This window comes from Colius striatus, chromosome 3 (genome assembly GCF_028858725.1).
Source record: "Colius striatus isolate bColStr4 chromosome 3, bColStr4.1.hap1, whole genome shotgun sequence".
NCBI classification, from domain to species: domain Eukaryota; kingdom Metazoa; phylum Chordata; class Aves; order Coliiformes; family Coliidae; genus Colius; species Colius striatus.
Genome location: NC_084761.1, coordinates 38,282,696 through 38,302,195, shown reverse-complemented (window position 1 = coordinate 38,302,195; position 19,500 = coordinate 38,282,696). Strand labels below are relative to the sequence as shown.

Here is a 19,500-nt window from a genome sequence, read left to right as displayed (position 1 = left end):
GGAAACTGTTTTTTTCGGAAGCTGTTGGAAACACAATATCTTTTCTGTCTATTTGCAACATAATTGTCCATGAGATTAGAAGAAATACAACTTTTACTCTGTTTGATCAATCAGTTTTTCTATATGAGAATTCACTGTCTGTTTGTCTGTATACAGCAGTGGCTATAGGCAACTGTATGAGAAATTCAAATACCAGCTTAAGTTATGGTTTAGCCACAATTCATGGTCTTGGCATACCGGATGGTTACCCTCTGATCACAGAATCATGTAATGTTAAGGGTTGGAAGGGACCTCAAAAGATCATCTAGTTTGGCTGGCCTCTTTCTAAAGAAATATCACAAGAACTCATCTGTTCAACTTCGGGTTTGCACTGAGTAAATTCTCTGTCTTGTGCACACAAGAGTGTGTTTAAACTGAAAAAGAGCATCTCCATTTGTACCTGCTATAGGCTCATCACATTCCATATTGTCCTGGTTTTGACTGGGATAAAGTTAGTTTTCCTCCTAGTACTTCCTACAGGACTATTTTGGGGGTTTACACTGATGATAATGTTAATAACAGAGTGATGTTTTGGTTATTGTTGAGCAGTGCTTACACAGCAACAAGGCTGTTTCTGCTTCTCATCCTGCCCACCAGTGAGTCAACTGTACAGGGGAGGCTGATGTGTGCACAAGAAGATGAGGGAGCATGACCAGGACAGATGACCTGAACTAGTCACAGGGCTGTTCCATACCACAGAACATTATGCCCAGTGTAGAAACTGGGGGGAGTTGGTGGGGAGTTGGTGGGGAGGGGCATATCAGGCATCCGTCAGTAGGTGGGGAGCAATTATATTGTGCATTACTTGTTTAGTTCGTGGGTTGTTTTGTTTTTTCTTTTGGGTTTTGTTTTTCTTAATTACTATTATTACATTTAATTCTTCTTACTGTTATTATGTTTTATTTTAATTTAGTTATTATATTTGTTCTTATCTTAATTCATTAGTCTTGATTTTCTCTTCTACTTCTCCCCTCATCCTATGAGAGATGTGGGGAGAGGAAGGGTAAGTGACTGTGTGGGGCTTTGTTGCTGGCTTAACTTGAACCATTACACATATTTATGAGGAAGAGAGCTTAGTGAGTAGATGCTGAGAGTTGAAGCAAACACGTGCTTTGAATATTGTTCTTGTTAGATTCTGAGGACGACCTTTGCAGCCTGTGTATGAGTACTTTCTCCCAAACCCTGAGTGAATTTATGCTTGAGGATTTCCATTCAGGTATTGATCCATCTTCATTCTCAAATGTCTTCATTGGAATCAGAAATTTTCATTTCCTGTTGGGTCAAATGCCATAGAAACATGTGCCATGGAACTGACCTTTTGAAATAATTCATTTCAAGTTGAATGTTTGCACTTTAGTGCAATGCATGCATTTGTCGAAAGTAAAGAAAGTGTTTGCTAGCACAAGGACAACCATATCACCAGCAGTACCAGCTCGAGGATCTTGCCTTTTACCAAATCAGAGTCCTCACAGTCTTCTGTCTTTCTACATTGTTGACTATGTCTAGACTAGCAAACGCATGAGGCTTTTCCCCTTTTCTCCTTAAAAGCAGGACATGGGTATTCTATGATAGGTTTGCAGAGACTAAAATAAACATTGAGATCAGATAAATTTTGAGTAACATGATCATTTTGGATATTCAACTTTAAACAAAGAAGGTTCTTATTGTCAAATGGCAGTAGTCCAGTAATTTAAGGTATGTCACATAAGATAGAGAAAAGAAATTTGCTGTAATAGTTTGTGTTTATGCTTTTCTCTTAGAATAAATCAGTTACCACAGGTATCAGTGAAGTCATCCACTACGTCTTGCATCACTATCAATGTTTGACATTATGTGACTCTCACGCCCTTCCCAACTACATACATATGTTAAGTTCCTCTTGGCAAGTCACATGACAAGCCATATTTTCCACATTTTAACTGTTATTGTAAAGGGTAAGTAAGATAGGAATTTCAGGGGATGAGGATTGTTAAATTTGAGAAATTATCCATAGACACTGCAGCAATATTCCAACAATCAGATGGCAACCAGTGGGTAGATGAAGCAATTAACTGTGGAGCCATTTCTGTAGTTCTTCCCTCTCCTGTTTCTAATGAATACATATAAGAGTATTTGAAAAATGTTTCACTTGCACAGTGAAGCCTTCCTACTGAAGACAGTAGGTGAAACTCCTCAGTATTGAGGACATTTGACATCTGATTGATGATTTTCTCTTTAACTGGATCAATATTGTGTATGTCTCAAATTCTAGCAGTAATGAAGGACACAGAGGAGTGGATTTCTTAAGGCCAATCTGTGGGTTTTTATTTGTTTATATTTTTCACATCTTCCTACTAAAAAGCCCATGTGAGATACTGTTGCAAGAGATGAGGAGTGAAAAGCTTTCTTGAGAAGTGATACTGAGTCTTTCTTTTTTGCATCTGTCAAATTATTCCTCTGCTTCTCCTCACCAAGTGTAACAGTTTGTCAAGACCAGGCAAAATTATAATACATGCTTTGTCAGAATGTTTGCTAAGTTTCATTGTTAGTACCAGAGTCTGTGTTTAGGATATTTGCTATATTCTATAAAGGTATAACTTGAGTACTGTAAATCTGACCCTTTTTTTTGTGTGTGTTTCATCCACTGTACAGCAGTAATTTCATCTCAATTATGGCTGAAAAAAAAAGTTGAAAAGTGGGGTTTTTTGCTGTTGTGTGGTTTCATAGAGCTTCAGCATAAATAAGAAAGTGGAATCATTAAGAAATTGTGTGCATAAAATGTTACGAGCAACTGTGAAAACAGCTGAAAGTCACAACAGAAAAGAAAACGTAACAGTTCAGATTATGTTTTAAATCACAATGGTGCTGACAGCACTGAAAAATGCTGGAAAGCTGAAAGCCATCAACAGCACTGGAAAAAGACTTCTGTGTGGTACTGATTAACTGTGAAGGCAGTGATGCGTCCTACTCCAGGGGCTGGTGAAGCATAGAGCTGTGATGGGGTCCACAAAGCTTGACAGCCTTTTAATATAACATGTGAACAAAACGTTATGGGCAGTGTGACATGAGCAAAAAGTGAGATGAGATTTTTTTTTTTTCCAAGTGGCAATGGCAGTGGGGAATGGTAAGATACAAAAGTTAACTGTGTTGGCACCAGCATCTTAGTGACAGGGAAGGGCAGAAGGAACAGACTCGATGAAATAAGTAGCACTTTGGATCTGTGCCTGAGGATGAGGTGAATAACTGTGACAAACCTTTGAGGCATAAAGTTCAAACTAGGAATAATGGAAGAGCAGCAGAGATAGGGGAAAGAAAAGATTAAGTACTCTGAAAAAAAATAGGGCTCATATCGTACAGCGATTGTTTGAATTCACATCTCTCTCTTCCTTATTAATGACATCTTTCTAACACAGTTATAACTGCTTTTGAGCAAGCATCACAGGTTGTTTTCTTAGATATTCAAGCAAAACCTGTTATGTTAGGTAAAAGATTTGGTAGCTGTGCAGTACACAAAATGCTTAAATATGGCACCGATTTTATGCTTTTATTGTTCAAGCCACTAGATTTATAGAAACAGATGTCCTGCAGTTGTAGCCCTACAGCACAGAAGAAAGCTGCCTGTACAGAGCATTCATCGTGTTACACATGATGAATATATTTCCTGTGCCTAATTTCAGGTATCCAAAACCAACTGGTTCTAAGCTTCCTGAAAACAACTCTTCTGTTGAAAAAGCTCTGCTGTCTTCCATGCAGTCTGCAAGTGGGGTAATTGTGACAGATCGCAATGCTCACCAGGGAATGTACTTGCATCAACAGCCTTTTGTCATCTCACACAAATTAGGTGCAGCCCTTATGTAGCTGCAGCTAATATGCCGAAAACCCAATACACCTTTAGTGCAGAATACTGCTCTTCAAGATTGTTAATGCAAAGGATCAGCTCAGATACTAGCAGCAGTAAATGATTTTTGTACTGAAGTGCTTAAAAAGCAGCATCTTCATTATTGTCTCATTTGCAGTTACTTAATTCCCCACTTTAGGAAAAAATATTCTTTGTGAACAGAAAAATTAAATAGTGTGCCTGATATGATTTGGTAGTAAAAAATACACTGAGAGTTCTCAGTGGTGGTGATATTAGTCATTTAAAACACACAGGGTGATATAAGTGTATCTTCTGGGCATGTGTGTCTCCTTTCAGAAGACAGAGCAACACTGAACCGAACAAGAACAGAAGATGTAACAGCACAGTCCGAGGTAAAAGAATTGAAATAGTAATTTGTATATCTTCCTCATCCCAGTCTATTAACTGCCATCATGGCTTTATAGGTAATGCAACTATGCAATGGAACTCAAAATAATGAACTGGGTCTGCTAAGTGCTCTGTTTTTTTGTTTTTTTGTGGTTTTTTTTTTTTTTAAAAACCCTCTGTTATTCTTTTAAGTTTTATGGAACACCCTTTGAAAATGGTTAGGAGTTAAATTCTTATGGTAGACACTCATTTTGTAACATCCTGCCATCTAGATGGATTTATCTGTCTAAATATTTGTGTGAAATCAGCCAACATGTTATTTCACCTAATATTGTTAAGACTTTTGAAGTACATAGGAGCTTACTCATAACATCTTTATGATCTTAGAAATCTGGTTTGCCATAATAGAGTCAATGGTATGTCTCAAATGTTCTTTATTTTCAAATGTAGGTGAAATGCTGCAGCTTATTTTTCACTGTGTCTTATGATATGTTGCTAAGAAATGCTACAGTAACAACAGTGTATTTATTTATTAGCTAAGTTGTTGGACTTTTTTTCCTAGAAACAAATTTCACTCAATTTTATCATGATCTTCAAAACACAGATTCTAAAATCTCAGGAATCATAAAATAATAAGCTAAGATACATAATTGCCCAAATCTCTTCCATTTTAAACTAGACAGAGTCTTTTGTGGATCTGATTTAAATGTTAAGAGTTGACAGGTTGTACATTCAATTTAGCATCTGGTGAGCTCAGTGTAAGAAAAAAACCCCAATGGAGTGGTTTAGGATTTGATTGCTTGGCATACAAGGAGACTTTAACTTCCTCAGTTCAACCTTGCTAGTGCTGATTTTCTATTTCCCTTGGCTCTTGGCATTTCCATCACTGACAGCTCTGATGATGTCTATTAAATAGAGATGCTATCTTTTATACACAAAGTTCAAGCTCTCTCCTTCCAATTCACTTTGCTTTTCAGCTTCACAAAGTCCAATATCACATCTTCAGTTCACGAACCTCTACTCAGTTGTGATATAGATATGTTTTAGACAAGCTATGCCATGGAAGTTGAAAGTATGATCAGTATTGTCAGAAAATGTTCTTTCTAGTTTCTATGAAGCAGGTCTTTTCTGACGAGAAGATATGGCATGTATTCTGTTACAGTCACTTCAGAAATAATGTCAAAGCTCCTGTAAATACAGAGTATTTGTCTCTGCTAATCATACAGTGTGAGTTGTTCTTTTTTGACATAATTTTTTGAATGACCCTTAAGAGCTTGTTTTTTCAGACTACCTTAGTTTTGGGGTAAGAAAAAAAGGCAGCAGTGACTTGAATTTAGGTTCTTCTTATCCTAGTTGAACAAAGAGGGTGCTGTAAATACTTGGTAACATTTTACACAGTCAGGAAGAGCAGCACCTATACCAGGCATGTGCAGAATAAAGAAGCTTTTTCAGAATTATAGACAAAACAGCAGAAAGAACAAAAGTCACTCCCCGTAGTTCCTGTCTGCATGCTCCATGTTATACTTGCATCATCAGAAATAAGTCCTCAGCTGATATACTCATTGCCCCTTCTTCGTCTCCACCAACACATCTGTAAGAACATATGCTTAACTGCTTAGCCAAGCGGCATGCACAGTTCAAAAATGTTGCAAAATTCAATAGATGGATCTCTGTTCTTTAGATTGGTCATATGAGATGCAGCCAGTCACTAAGCCTTCAACCCAGAGCCTCACTTGCCATGAAGGTTTCTCAATGAATCCCTGAGCCAATAAGACATTAAAATCTCACTAAAACACAATTACACCCCAGATTTTAACTCCTTTGTTTTGCTTTGAAAATTTCAACCTCTGTTCTGACCAAGCTTTTTGCAGTTATATTTTTTCACTGGCCAGCTGGAATGAACATTGTCATGGTTTAGGCCCATCAGGGAACAAAGACCACGATTAGCCTCGAGTACCGAAGTGGCTGAGAATTGCTCAAGGGCAGGGAGAGCTTAATTGCCACTTAAGGTTCAGGACAAAACAGACCAGGCCACTCGGTTTGGGGAAGAAAACAGAGAAAATTTAATGCAACGTAAACTAAAACATACTCCAAAACCCCAAAACATAACCAAAATGAAACAACACAGAGTAATACATCAATGAAGAGTCCAACCAGCCTTTTTAAGAACACCTTCTTGCCACACCTCCCCTCTTCCCGGGCTCAGAGCCCTGATCCCGGTGTTTTTACCCTGTCCCCTCCTGAACAGTTCGGGGGGGCAGGCAGTGGGGGTTTCAGTTAGTCTGTTCCCGATAGCTTCTGCCGTTTGTCCCTCCTCAGGACGGGTGAGCTCCACACCAGTCCTCCCTGCGAGTCTGTGGGGTAACTCACACGCATGGCAGACCTGCACGGGCTGCTCCGACGCGCACTTATTCCAAAGGCTGCAGCTCCTCTCTGCCTCTCGTGTGGGGCTGCTCTGTGGCATACAGGCTCTCCAACACAGCCTGGGCCATGGCCGTCTCCCCACACAGTCCCTCGCCCATCCAGGCTCACTCACATGGAGCTGCTGGTAACTCTCGGTCCTGCCATGGATCTCCATAGGTTGCAGGGGCACAGCTTGCATTCTCGCCACGGCTTGCAGAGGAGTCTCTGGTCTATTGCTTCTGCTTCCTTCCTCCTTCTCTGGCTGAAGGGTCCGGGTGGTCGCCTCCATCTTGTATCACTCATACACCTCCTGACTCGCGTTCCAAATTCCCGTCCCCTAAATAGTGATGGTAGAGGCGCCAGATTGGCCCAGCCGGGCCGGAGGTGGGTCTGAACCCAGGAGGCGGGGGAGAGTCCGCAAACTCTTTACTGGGTCTTCACTGCAACCCACTCCCCCTGTTACTGAGCCAAAAGCTGCTCCTTGCTAAACCAGAACAAACATAAACCGCTTTAGTGCTCAAACTAGTCTAACAGTTTGAGGGCAGTTTGAAGGGCAAATTGTCCGGTATCACCTTAATGAAAATATCCAAATTGTCCTTGAAGACACCTACTACATTTAGCTATCATCAGACTCAATGTGCAGGGCTCATGAGCACAGATAGTGGCCAGCAGAAGGATTCTTACATTCTATGAAAGTCACATGTGATTATAAGAGTTAACAGCTATGACAAAGATTTTTGACACACCGGAGGACAGATAGAGCCTGCAGGTGCCAGTGTATGGAAGACAGACAAGTATGGACTCAAACTCTCTTTTAGTAGTTTCTAAGTATGTCAAGTCAGACTTCTATGCCTAAAGCAGGAGTGGTTAGTGTTAATATTGCAGTTGGGTAATCATAACTTCTGTTTAGTTCTTGAATAAGGAGTTTTATTAGGGAAAAAAAAAGGAGAATGAGGTTGTTCATCTTAGTCTCTGATGTTCTAGTCCTCTACAACTTGACGAGATGATTTCTGCGTAAGATTAAGAAGTCTGAATACAAGTGCTGTAAAATGAAAGTTGATGAAGGAAATGTAGGTGGGTTTTTCCAGAGAAACAGATCAAACAAGTCACTTAATGTGCAGTTCATTTGCAGCATAGGGGAAAACTTAAGAATGTAGAGTGTGGTGAAAGAGTCATGAAATACATCATAATTATTGGTTCAGGAAGAAGTACTAATTGCAGTCCTGATCAGGAACTATAAATTACATAGTCTTATCATACATCTGAATGGGGAAGAGCACACCTGCTTCATTTTACACTGGAATAGCACTTACTTCTACATCAGACTACACTTGGAAGATTTATGAGAAACACAAATAAATATGTTTCTGAGTTGTGAAAAATTTATATGGAATATTAGTTATACAAAGATTAGCTCTTCTACCTTAAAGGCTTGTGCATCCATAGGACATCAGATGAAATAGGAACTGGGGGCGAGAGATAATGATGTTCAGTGCACACATGCAGAAATGTGATGATGGACAATAGTTTCTGGAAGAGTTCCAGAGCTTAGGGCAGTGAGAATGATTTGAAAGACAATCTAAAAAAAAAAAAAAAAAAAAAAAGTGAAAACAGGGTGCAGTGGAAAGTAAACAAAGGACTCCTTAGGCAAGATTTTCAGAAATTAATGTTTAAATATTAGCTGTTAAATTTTTTCATAAGTATATCGATTTTTTTTGTAAGATCCTAAGTAGCCAGGAGTTCCTTTCTGAATACCATGTGGAGGTGCCTTTAGTGTATTCATCTTTAACATTAGAAGATTAAAAATTTTCTGGTTTAGCATTTTCCAGGGAAATTAAAAGTTTCAGAAACAAATGAGAAGCATTCAAACAGGAGGATGTTTCTAAAGAAAACTCAGTGAGTTCTGTTGTAATGTCAGTCTGTCTTTCACTATCTTTCCCTTCCAAAACTGAGAGCAAGGATTTCAAAAACTGTGGCTGAGAGCAATGCAGTAGGAGATAAGGAACTATTTCACTTTGAAAATAGCCCACAGATTTTCTTTTGTTGGAACATAAATATTCTTTTGAGGTTGGCCATAACACTCTCAAATAAGAAAAATCAGATTAATCCTTTTTTTTTGTATTCCTCCTGGGAGAAAACTATCTTTTAAACAGATGATATGAATTTAATCCCTTTGCATTCCATTCTTGAGAATGCTAGTGCTACAATGCAAAATGTCTGTGCATCTGCATTTATATAATTGCTAGATAATAAAAAGCAGGAGAGCTATTGAGCCTGGTATTTCAGGAAACAATCACTCTTAAATTCAGTCACTGCCTCTTCATGCTTTTCTGAGCATGTGCTCTTGTACTGCACGAGCAAGCACAGGCTCTTCCCTTTCTTTTCCCCTGTGGAGTGGATCCCTGCAGGAATTGGCTGCTCTGGTTTTTAATTGTGTTTTGTTTTAGTTTGTTTTTGGTTTTGGTTTTTTTTTTTTTTTTCTGGTTGCTGACAAGAGTTTTTAGAATCCCTCACTTGTATCAAAGCAACACTCTGTGCACGAAGCTGTGGCACCCTACATGGGGCTGAGGGGTCCCAGGCTGTCTCCATCAGGAAGCACAGTTACTGTCTCTATACTGGTTACTGAGCCCCCAGGGAAGCAGAAAGGAACATTTGGGGACATGCAAGTCATTGCTGGTGCCAAAGAGGGCAGGAGGGGAAAATCTGACCTGTTCAAAGTGGAAGATACATCATGGTTTTGTGATGTTACGCTGTTTTCACTCCAAATGGATGGTATGGATAGATTTCTTCAATAAACAAGATCTCATTTATGATGCTGACAAGAAAACAAAACAGATTAGGAATTGGTTAAGGCATTGGTTAAGGAATAAAAATATGTGATGTTAAATTATAGTTTTGAGAAACAGTACAGAACCAAATACTTTGGGCTGTTGCCAGAGGGTGAAATAAATTAGTTGTGTAAACAGCAGCTTTTCATCTTAAATATATCAGAGTCAGCTTCTTTGGCCAGGTAGACTGGTTTCTGCTCCTTCCAGGTCCTGTGGTACCTGCAAAGTAACAAGGGGAAAAGATGAAAATAACAAATAAGCAAGCGAACAAAAAAAGCAGAGTTCATATCCCAGACCCTCAAGCTGGCTATTTTCAGCAGACAAAAACACACAGGGTTAGATATTTCTTGGACTGAAAATGCAGGAAAGCGGATTTGAGAAGGCATCATCTGGAACTCTACAGCAATACAGATAAAATACACTAAGATTTAGATGCCCACAGGAAAGGAATAAGAATGTGTTCACATCTGTTAAGGGTCTCATACTGAGCATGGTTTTCAAGTTGATGTACTTAATGCTAGTATCTGTGGTGTGAGTAGATGTCTGATTTTTGGAGACTGTCATCTACTAGTCCTTTGTTATAACCATAACAATAATATTATAAGGAAAAAAGTGTGGTGTGGAGATTCTAAACAGCATTGTTCAGAAGTATCCCATAGACTCCCAGAAAATTCAGAAAAGTCTTTCTAATTCTATTTCTGTTTATCTGATATTACTTACATGAGATGGCCTTTCCTGAATCTTGGGATTTTCTTCTCGTCTGCCTCCCAATCTTCTTAATTTTCTGTTTCAAATATAGTCACACTAAAAGCTAACGCTTGCAGTAAACCACAAGTCTGATATGTGCTATTGTATCCCCTAATTTCTTCTAATGAGTCTTCAGTTCTTGAATAATAACTAAATTAATGCACAAGTAGAAGAATTCTGCAAGATCTAATATTGTGGCATGAAAGAAATGAGTGGAATTACAAAGTAGATTGCTCTAAAATGGTGACCCTCATTTTTATTAGGAAAACTTTCTCATACAAAAAAAACCCCAATGTAAGCAAACATTATGTTTTCATTCTCTGCAAAAATAAACACAGAATAATTGTGTGGGTGTTTATCTGAGTTAGTTGTTGAGTTAGTTGTTTAGAATACCACTCTGGAATCCACACTGTAAAAGAACTGTCTAGACTTCTGGGATGAATGCAGCTTTCCTGGAGAATACCCTTCAATTTGTTATCACCTGATGACTAAGTAGATCTCACATAATCTGCCAGATTTAACTAGGTGAGCTATCAACTAGGTGAATATGGATCAATCTCATGGACACTTGAGAGGAAGACCATCATTTGCCCATGACTATCATATTTTTTATTGTTTCTTTAGCAAGAAAATCAGTTCACTTCTTGTTTTATTCCTGGATCTGATACTTGTTTTTTTGTGAATGCATCTTTTTGTTCTTTTTTTTATGATACCTATTTTTTTTTTTAAAAAAAAAAAAAAGAAAGAAAGAAGCTACAGTACAATATGATAGTATAAATATTTTTTTTCCCCATTTCTATCAACCACAAAAAAAGATGCAACTGTGTGGCATAATTTTTCTCTATTCTGTGTTTATTACTATTATCTTTAATAGCTGTGACAATCGAGGCTTTCTGTTTGCATCTATATTTTTGGGTCTTTTCAGGATGACAACTCTAGAAGACATATAAAATATCCAGTTTAAGTAGACTATAGACATTATAATGTCTACTCTTTGTGCTTGAGTGAGAGATCTGTCCTCATTCTGGTCCCAATGGCTATGTAAGAAGTAGAGATGAAGATTAAATTTTCAGGGTCTTACTACACACTTTCTGCTGAGCAGGGTTGATGTGAGGTTCTATCATTTGGGATGCCAAGGCTTTCCAGACCCCATACTCTGCTTCTTGGAAGGCAAAAATGATGGAAAATAGAAGACTCATTGTACCAGTTCTTTATGCTAAGGTTGTGATTTAAGCCCAGCTGGCAACAAAACATCACACAGCTACTCCCTCTTCTTCTGCTGTGAGATGGGAAGAGAAAATATAACAAAAGGCTCCGGGTCGAGACAAGGAGAGGTAGGGATTACTCACCAGTTATAGTTGTGGGCAAAATAGACTCACAGAATCACAGAATGGTAGGGGTTGGAAGGGACATTTAGAGATCATCTAGTCTAACTCCTCTGCTAAAACAGGTCTATCTAGATCAGGTCACACAGGAACGTGTCCAGGCAGGTTTTGAAAACCTCCAGAGAAGGAGGTTCCATGACCAACCTGGGCTCTGGGAAGAAAACAAAATTGCTTTTATCTGTTATCATGTTGGAATAAGATAAGGAAATAACACAATAAAAACTTAAAACTACCTTCGCCCCACCTTTCCCTTCTTCCCATGCTCAACTTTGCACTCGGTTTCTCTGTCTCCTCTCCTGCAGTGACACAGGGGAAGAAGGAATGAGATTGCCGTCAGTTTGTTGCACATTGCTGTTGCTCCTTCCTCCTCAGAGGGCAAGAGTCCTCACACTCTTTGCCTGGTCCAGTGTGGGGTCCCTCCCATGTGAGACAGTCTTCCACAAACTTTTCTGACTTGAGTTCTCTCCATGGGCTGCAGTTCTTCACAAACTGCTCCAGCATGGGTTCCTTCTGCTGGCTGTAGTCCTTCAGGAACAAACTGTTCCAGGTTGAACTTCCCACAGAGTCACAGCCTTCTTTGGGAGCAGCCATCTGCTCTGGCATAAGGTCCTCCATGAGCTGCTGGCAGATCTTGGCTCCATTGTTGCCCTCCCTGTGTTGCAGAGAGACAGTTGCTGCCTCACCAATGGATGCAGGGGAATCTGTGATTCAGCACATGTCCTCCTGTCTTCCCTCACACGTCCTCCTCTCTTCCCTCACTGATCTTGGGTTCTGCACAGTGGTTTCTCTCTGATCCCACTCCTCACTGCAATGTAAGTTTTTTATGTCATTGCAGAGACACTACCACCACTGATTGGCTTGATCTTGGCCAAAGGTGAGTTCCTCTTGGAGCTGGGGAAGCTTTGAGCAGCTTCTTGTAGTAGTCATCCTTGTTACTCCCCCCTCAGCTACCAAAAACCACACAAAACCAATACAGTTAGTCACTGAAATAATTCCCTATTTCTCTAGTGTTGGCAGTTAAGATAGGTTCATCCCTACCTTACGTCTTAGAAAAACTAAGAACAATGTTTTAGAAAAAAAAAATTGTGTTCTTCAGACTTTGAAAGAGTGGTATAGTCTAAATTGCTTCAGGTTGTTGCATTACTTCTTTGAATGCCTTTTGGATGAACATATGATATATGAATGGTTGTGTTTTGGCTGTAGAAAAGCAGAGAATCTCTCTGCCTCCAAGTTCAGATTTAATTTTTGAATAATGATGAAAACCTTAAGAACAAGTCTTCAGCAGAATCTACCCTTATCTGAGAAAATCTGACTTTGTGTTTGCCAGGTTTTAATTAAGTCCCTTTTACAGTTGTGTGGATAGTGTGGATACTATGTGTGTATAGTAGATTCATCCAGAACAGTTGTGCCAGGAAGTTGTGGTTAGATTTTCTAACCCTTAAGAAGTTTCTCTTTAGAAAACTACCTGTTCCAATGTCCAGCATAGATCATGGTACTCTTCAGAAGACATTCCAGGTGCAGTCTTCCTGCTATAGTGAGTAGAGTTGTTTACTTTAGATATTGCTAGAATCAACAGTAGGGATGAAAGAACCTGGAAAGAGATAAACATAGAACTCATGGGATTTCTAGGCATATCATGTCTGTGTATGAAGTGTACATATGTGCCCTTGGCTCAATGAAAGGGCTTTAAAATATCTGACACCACCTTTCTGGAAGGGTTTACTCCTCATGCAGTGGTAGAAAGGTGATTTGGGTCCCCATGTGCTCTTTCATGAACATAGTACCCATTAGGGTGGAGGTGAAGCAGTACTACAAGTATGAAAACCTAGAGCTGTGGCAAGCCAAGTTCTGGTTTTGACCCTCTTAGTGTTGACCCATCCTCTATTTAAAGGATAACAGGGCAGCGTGTTCCCTCTTAATCTAATCCTCATCAGACCTGTCCAAGGTTATAGTGTTGGCTGCCTTCTCCTTAGAGATTCACAGCAACACTTAAGTGTATCAAATATTGTTGCCATGGATGTGACACATTGTGTTCCTGAAAGTAAAAATGGAATAATCCTCACTTATTCAAAGCACGCTTATCCCACTCTGCATTTATTCTCTTCATCATAGTACAATAACTGCTTCAAAATTTCCAGTGCATATATCAAGTTACAGATTAATACAGGCATTGGTAGCTCTTGGAACAGCATGGGGCTGATTCTGTTTGCTGAAGACATTTATCCTCTCATTTCCTTCTGGAAGCATGACAGCTGCTCACTGTCTGATGGGAAATGTACTTACAGGACCTTCTTTTCATGCCACGTCTGACAAACACTGCACTGCATAGTATTCATGTCTGCTTGCTATGGAGTCAGTGTTAGTGCTCTCAGCAGTCAGCCTGGCAGGAATTTTGCTGAGCAGGAAAGCAGAAGAGTTTCTAAGTGTAATTATCTTCTCTTGCAGGAGGAGACCGAGAGCGGATGACAGCTAATCATGAAACATACCTTCTTATGGCAAGCATGCAGAATGACATGGAGGATTGGGTGAAATCCATTCGAAGGGTTATATGGGGACCATTTGGAGGAGGTGAGTCAGTAAGGGAGTAGAGGAACATGCAACGCTCATATATAGCCAAAGACATAAAGGGCTCTTCAGTCATCTCTTGATCACAGACAGAGTTTTGAAGTGGAGGAGAAGAATCATCTTGATGTTTCAAAAATATGGAGTAAACTCGTTGTTTTCAACAAAACAGCATGCAGTGTAGCTATTGGATATGTTCCCATGCAGAGTGCTCAGCTAAAAGGCTTTAAACTGTCTGGAATTACTTTCCTTGATGAGTATAGCACATAATAGTTCATTACCAAGATAGGGAGAAGTCTTCACAGAAGTTTGATCTTCTATGAAATCAGCTTTCCCACAGGGAGAAGCAGGATAAGTCCTTTAGTTGCCAGCTGAAAGACAGTTTATGTGTTTCATAAATGCCTATTAACAAAAAGTTGTCAGTGATTCTCCTGCAAGTGACAGCTAAGACAAGTAATAATGTTATGTAAAGCCTCAGAATACTAGCAGTATAAGATAGATTCTTTTTCTTTTCATTGGAATACCAAATAATTTCAGTAATGCTGGATCAAAATTTATTGTTGGATATCTAATTGTTGTTTTGAAAAGCTCTCTTATGTTGAATGGGCTGCAAATTATTGTAATAATTTTCATCATTATTATTCTGCTGATAATCACAGAATCACAGAATCTCAAGGGCTGGAGGCACTTCATAGAATCTCAAGGGCTGGAAAGGACCTCAAAAGATCATCATCCAACCCCCCCACCAGAGCAGGACCACCTAGAGTAGGTCACACAGGAACTCAACCAGGTGGGTTTTGAATGTCCCCAGAGAGGAGACTCCACAACCCATCTGGGCACTTTGTTCCAGTGCACTGTCACCCTCACAGTGAAGATATTCTTCCTTTAATTTCTTTGGAACCTCTTGTGTTCCAGCTTGTACCCATTGCCCCTTGTCCCATCATTGGACATCATTGAGAACAGCCTGGCTGCATCCTCCTGACACCTGCATTTTATGTATTTCTCTATATTATAACATGAGAATGATTGATATACTTGTGCAAAGTGTCATTATATTAATCAATCTATACCTTGGAACTCTCAAATCTTCAAGTTTGGAGTCAGAAATATTTTTCCAGTGTGAAAGAGCACTCATATTGCATCAGACACTTTTTGGTCTTGTCTGAGGGTTGCTGGAAAAGTGAGTCAGGCAGGATTGCCTGTACTGTTTCATGTCCAAGAAGTGCAATTATCACTGAAAACTACCAACTGCAGATGTCTTTTTCTCAACTGCCAGGTAGACCATGGGAGAAAGGATGGGAGGGGCTGAAGAAAACTACCATTTTAAACACATATTTTCTTGTAAGACGTCCATCTTCCTTTGTGCGTTATTCAGGCGACATAGTTCCTAGGAGAAGGCTTTGGCCATGCTGGTGGGCTGTCCTGAAGGACTTGGTCAGCTGGGGCCTGCCTTTCACCTCTTCAAATATGACTGTCTTCTCTTTGGCTCCAGCTGGGGAAATATCCCCTGGAAAGATGGTGCTAAAACAGTCATCTCCCTGGGATCTGGCTCAGTATGTTATTAAGCTGACCTATTCCTGGATCTGGACATGTAAGTCTTATAGAAGAATGCTTAAAATACAAAACAAAACAAAAAAAGAGCAAACCTCAAAACCTGCAAAGTGAAATGTTTGTCTTAAAAGGCATGATCTTCTACAGAGAAGTGAGGTGGGAGGAGCAGAATCTTCTGCAATCAGGGTAGGCAACAAATCTGCTTGTTTATTTACAGCACAAACATTATCAGTCCTCAATTTCCACTATGTAAAGCAGGCTTTGTGTTGAGCTCCTCAAGGTCCTCTTACTCTAGTCCAGCAGCAATATAAGCTACTGTGGCAACAATAATAAATTTAGGGTGCGTAACAGAACTGTTTCATAGAGTATCCTTGTGGGTTTTTTGCCTTTGGCTTCCAGCACCACGATATCTCTCCGTGACAAATAATGAGGAAGGGCAACTTTGTAGTTCTTTCACAAATGGATCAATGCCTACATTTTACAGGCAAGGAGCCTAGATTAGGTGAAACTCTGTTTCTAGTCCAAGTCCATGCACAGAGCTATGAATAGAAACCAAATCTCTTAAGTCCTGACCCTATGCTTTCTTCGCTAGCCTCTCATTTGCTTTTATAGGGCAAGAGCTATTTCTGGCTTGTGGCTGGGAATCCTTCCAGCCACCATTATGGTAGGGATGTTTAATACCAATTACAGAGAGGAGCACCTTACTGCAGATTTTGCATGCTGATTTGCATGAAATGAGATGGATGCATTTCTAAAATTACTGTTTCAATTCATTTGTAGTTAAAACACTTCTAAGCATGCTCTTTTTGTTTTTCCTGTTGGATTTCTTGAGGAAATACACTATCCCAGGTTTATTTCTATTGGTAAGTTAACAGTTAACTCCATGGAAAATGTGCAAATAGATGGAGCATGATTTTGGGTTTAGTGTTCACAGAGAAACTTGAACCATGATAACCAGGCAAAGCAGTATTGTGGGATGTCACCAAGAACTGTGCTCTAGCATGTCTCCCGTTTTATTAACTACTCATTACTTAAGTTGATAACCTGAGGCTATCTTAACAAGCCCTATTTAGTGTTCTGTAGTTATGTGTGGCTGGATACACTCATATCTTTATTATCCCTTGCTATATGGATGTTGCTACAGATGCTGCAACCACCTAACCATTCTAAAGGGTACTTCTGGCTTAAGTTGCATAAGAGTCTGCTTTTTGAGCTGGTATCACTGAAGTTAGTAATCTTTTTTTATCTGTCATGTTAGCTGTAAACAAGATATATAGAAAAGCTGCATTTGCGTGATGATGACTAGCCAGTAACAAGAGATGAATTCCAACACAATTTTAGTTTATTTAGTAATTTTAGCTAATTAGTCAAATCACCACTTTTGTATCAGCTCCCTAAATTTCAATACTAGATGATAAACTACAGTAGTCTGGTGTCATACAAGTCAAGTGCCACTTTGAGTACTGTAATTGAATTTTCTGGGGTTTTTTAAGCATTGTAATCAAGCTGTCTGTATGTATGCACGTGCAACCTTGGTGAACCACTAGTGTTTAAAGTTTGTTTGGCAGTGGGAAAGGACTCCTGGTACCAGAACAAGTTGCTCTGTAAATGATTAACTATATCATTAAATTGTTATTTGTTAACCTGTGCTAGCAAGAGAAGGTGGGAGGGGAGAGGTGAGAATCTGCTAAGGGGATCAGAAACAGCTTGATTTTTGCACCAAAAAGAGTAAGGTGACTGTGGAAAAAATTCTGAAAGGGAAAAGAGATGTAAATGAGCCAGGGCATGTAACGCCTGTTTGCACATGAAATTCCTTTCTTGATTAGATTAAAAAGGCAATTTTTTTACAGGAGGGAAAGGCCCGAGCTTTAATTGCAGAGCTTGCAATTAAGGGAGAGGGAGGAGGCAACAAGGAGCCATGAGCGTTTTCGAAGGGGTAGCAGCGTAGGGTCTGGCACCTCCTGCGGGAGTCAGGCACAGCCTGCTTGCTTTTGAGGCTGCTGCACACGACAGCCGCCTGAAGTCAACTCCAAGTTGCCTAGAGGAGTGGACAGATCTGCGTTGCGGTAGCTTCCGCATCTGCGTTGTTTCCCCGCACCTGCCGCAGGTGAGGGGCTGAGGCCGGCGGCAGCCGCAGCCAGGAGCCACCGAGCCCGCAGAGCAGCCCCGCCTGGAAGTGCGTATTCCTTGTCAGCTCCTCGGCATCCTGTCGGCAAAGACGCGGTGCTGCCGCATCTGACGCACCTCTCCCTTGAGAGCTTCTGCTAGTTTGAAGGCAATAAAACAAGCAAGAAGCCCACGAGAATATCGGGCAGGGAGCTGGGTGTCTAAAAGGTCTTTTGAAAGGAATCGATTGTAGAGAGAGCCTTTCCGGCGGAGGGACTGCTCTTTTTGCTTCTCAGTTGCAGAGATAAAGGAGTACAGTATCGCGGAGGATTCTTCAGTGGCCTTTTTGGTATTGTTCTTCTCTTTTCCCTCACACACCATGAAGCACTGACCTTTTCCTGTGGAACTGGAGTCTCTTCTCCTCGACTCCCTGTTCCAGCTGTGAGGAAGAGGTCTTTCTCCCCTCCACCTGTGCAGGCGCTTCTGTTTAAATGGAAGATACATCTTTTTGCTGAAACTCTTTTATTGTGAAATTGCATAACAGACAGTTGTCTTGCCACAGGAAATAAAAGAAACAAAAGGAAACAGAGGGGCAAAAGGAAATTGTTCCCCAAAACAAAACTGAACATTAAAAATCACTTCAAGTGCTACCAAAGATCTAGAAGACCAAAAATCTCCTAGCTCCAGAGGAAAAGAAACTATTATAAAAACTCCTTGGCAGTCATTAAAGATGAGAGGTTGTGGTATTTTGTCTGGATGCAGCTGGTAAAGGAAAGCTTTGGAGGGACGTGGAGACTCTGGCTTGTATGATGCCTGAAGACAGAAATACTGGAGTCTGCAGCCCAGGTGCCTTAGCAGCAACACCTTTCATTCCTAGAACTACTTATAGGAGAATTAAGCGGTGTTTTAGTTTCCGTAAAGGTAGGTCCATTCTGTCACTGTGTTCTGCTTTGCTAGTGAAGCCATGGTTTCTGAGAAGTCAAGGGGACTATGTGTGCAGGGGCAGATGAGAATACCAAAACAAAGGCATTAAACAATGCAAATCCCAGCATTCCACAAATGATTTATTTACCTCTGTTCAGCTCCTCTACATAATAGTCCATAAATGGGCTGCCTGACTGAGGTGGCTTGAGATAGGCTTATCACCATGCCTTTGAGCAAAAATCAGTGGGAGCAGTGGGGGAATCAGACCTGTGATGCTCTGAGACACCTATTTGTCTGGCATAAAATCAGGGAAAAGAGTCTGGGTTTGCATTTTGTCTGTGTGGGAGGAGGGGGATTTCTGGTGTACAATGCAGTGTTCTGTTGCAAATGCTGCATTGCTACTTCATCCTGCTGCCCTGCAGCCTGCATTTTCCTTTCCATCTACTGCATAGAGATGTTTAAAGCCAGTTTTCTTCTGCATTGGACATACTTCTGTGGAAGCAGAGGCCGTAGTTGGGGGGAGAAGGGCAAAGAGGAGGCTGGCTTTCAAAATATGTTAGCTGGAAGTACTGGAATGGAAGCACATGTCTGAGAAAGTGATATGATAAGGTGCCATGGTACTTGGCATGGGTGGGGAGAGGAGAATATTGGTGCTGCCTTAAAAAGTATGCAGGACAGAGAAATCCAAGTGACAAGATATTCTGAAGTGTGAGAAATTATTTTAAATGGG

At 40.3% G+C, this 19,500-nt stretch overlaps 1 protein-coding gene across 4 annotated transcripts in view; it reads left to right on the top strand.

Moving 5' to 3' along the window:
- The window catches only part of ARHGAP24 (Rho GTPase activating protein 24), a 211,085-nt gene that overhangs the window by 156,640 nt on the left and 34,945 nt on the right, over positions 1 to 19,500 (top strand). For 2 of the 4 annotated variants that reach the window (XM_061992535.1, XM_061992536.1), the window contains one exon: positions 14,073 to 14,195. In XM_061992535.1, coding sequence (XP_061848519.1) covers positions 14,073 to 14,195 — 123 coding nt within the window. Of the gene's footprint in view, positions 1 to 14,072; positions 14,196 to 14,905; positions 14,980 to 18,655; positions 18,768 to 19,500 lie in introns of those variants that run through there. The other 2 variants (XM_061992538.1, XM_061992537.1) reach the window with 2 other exon arrangements.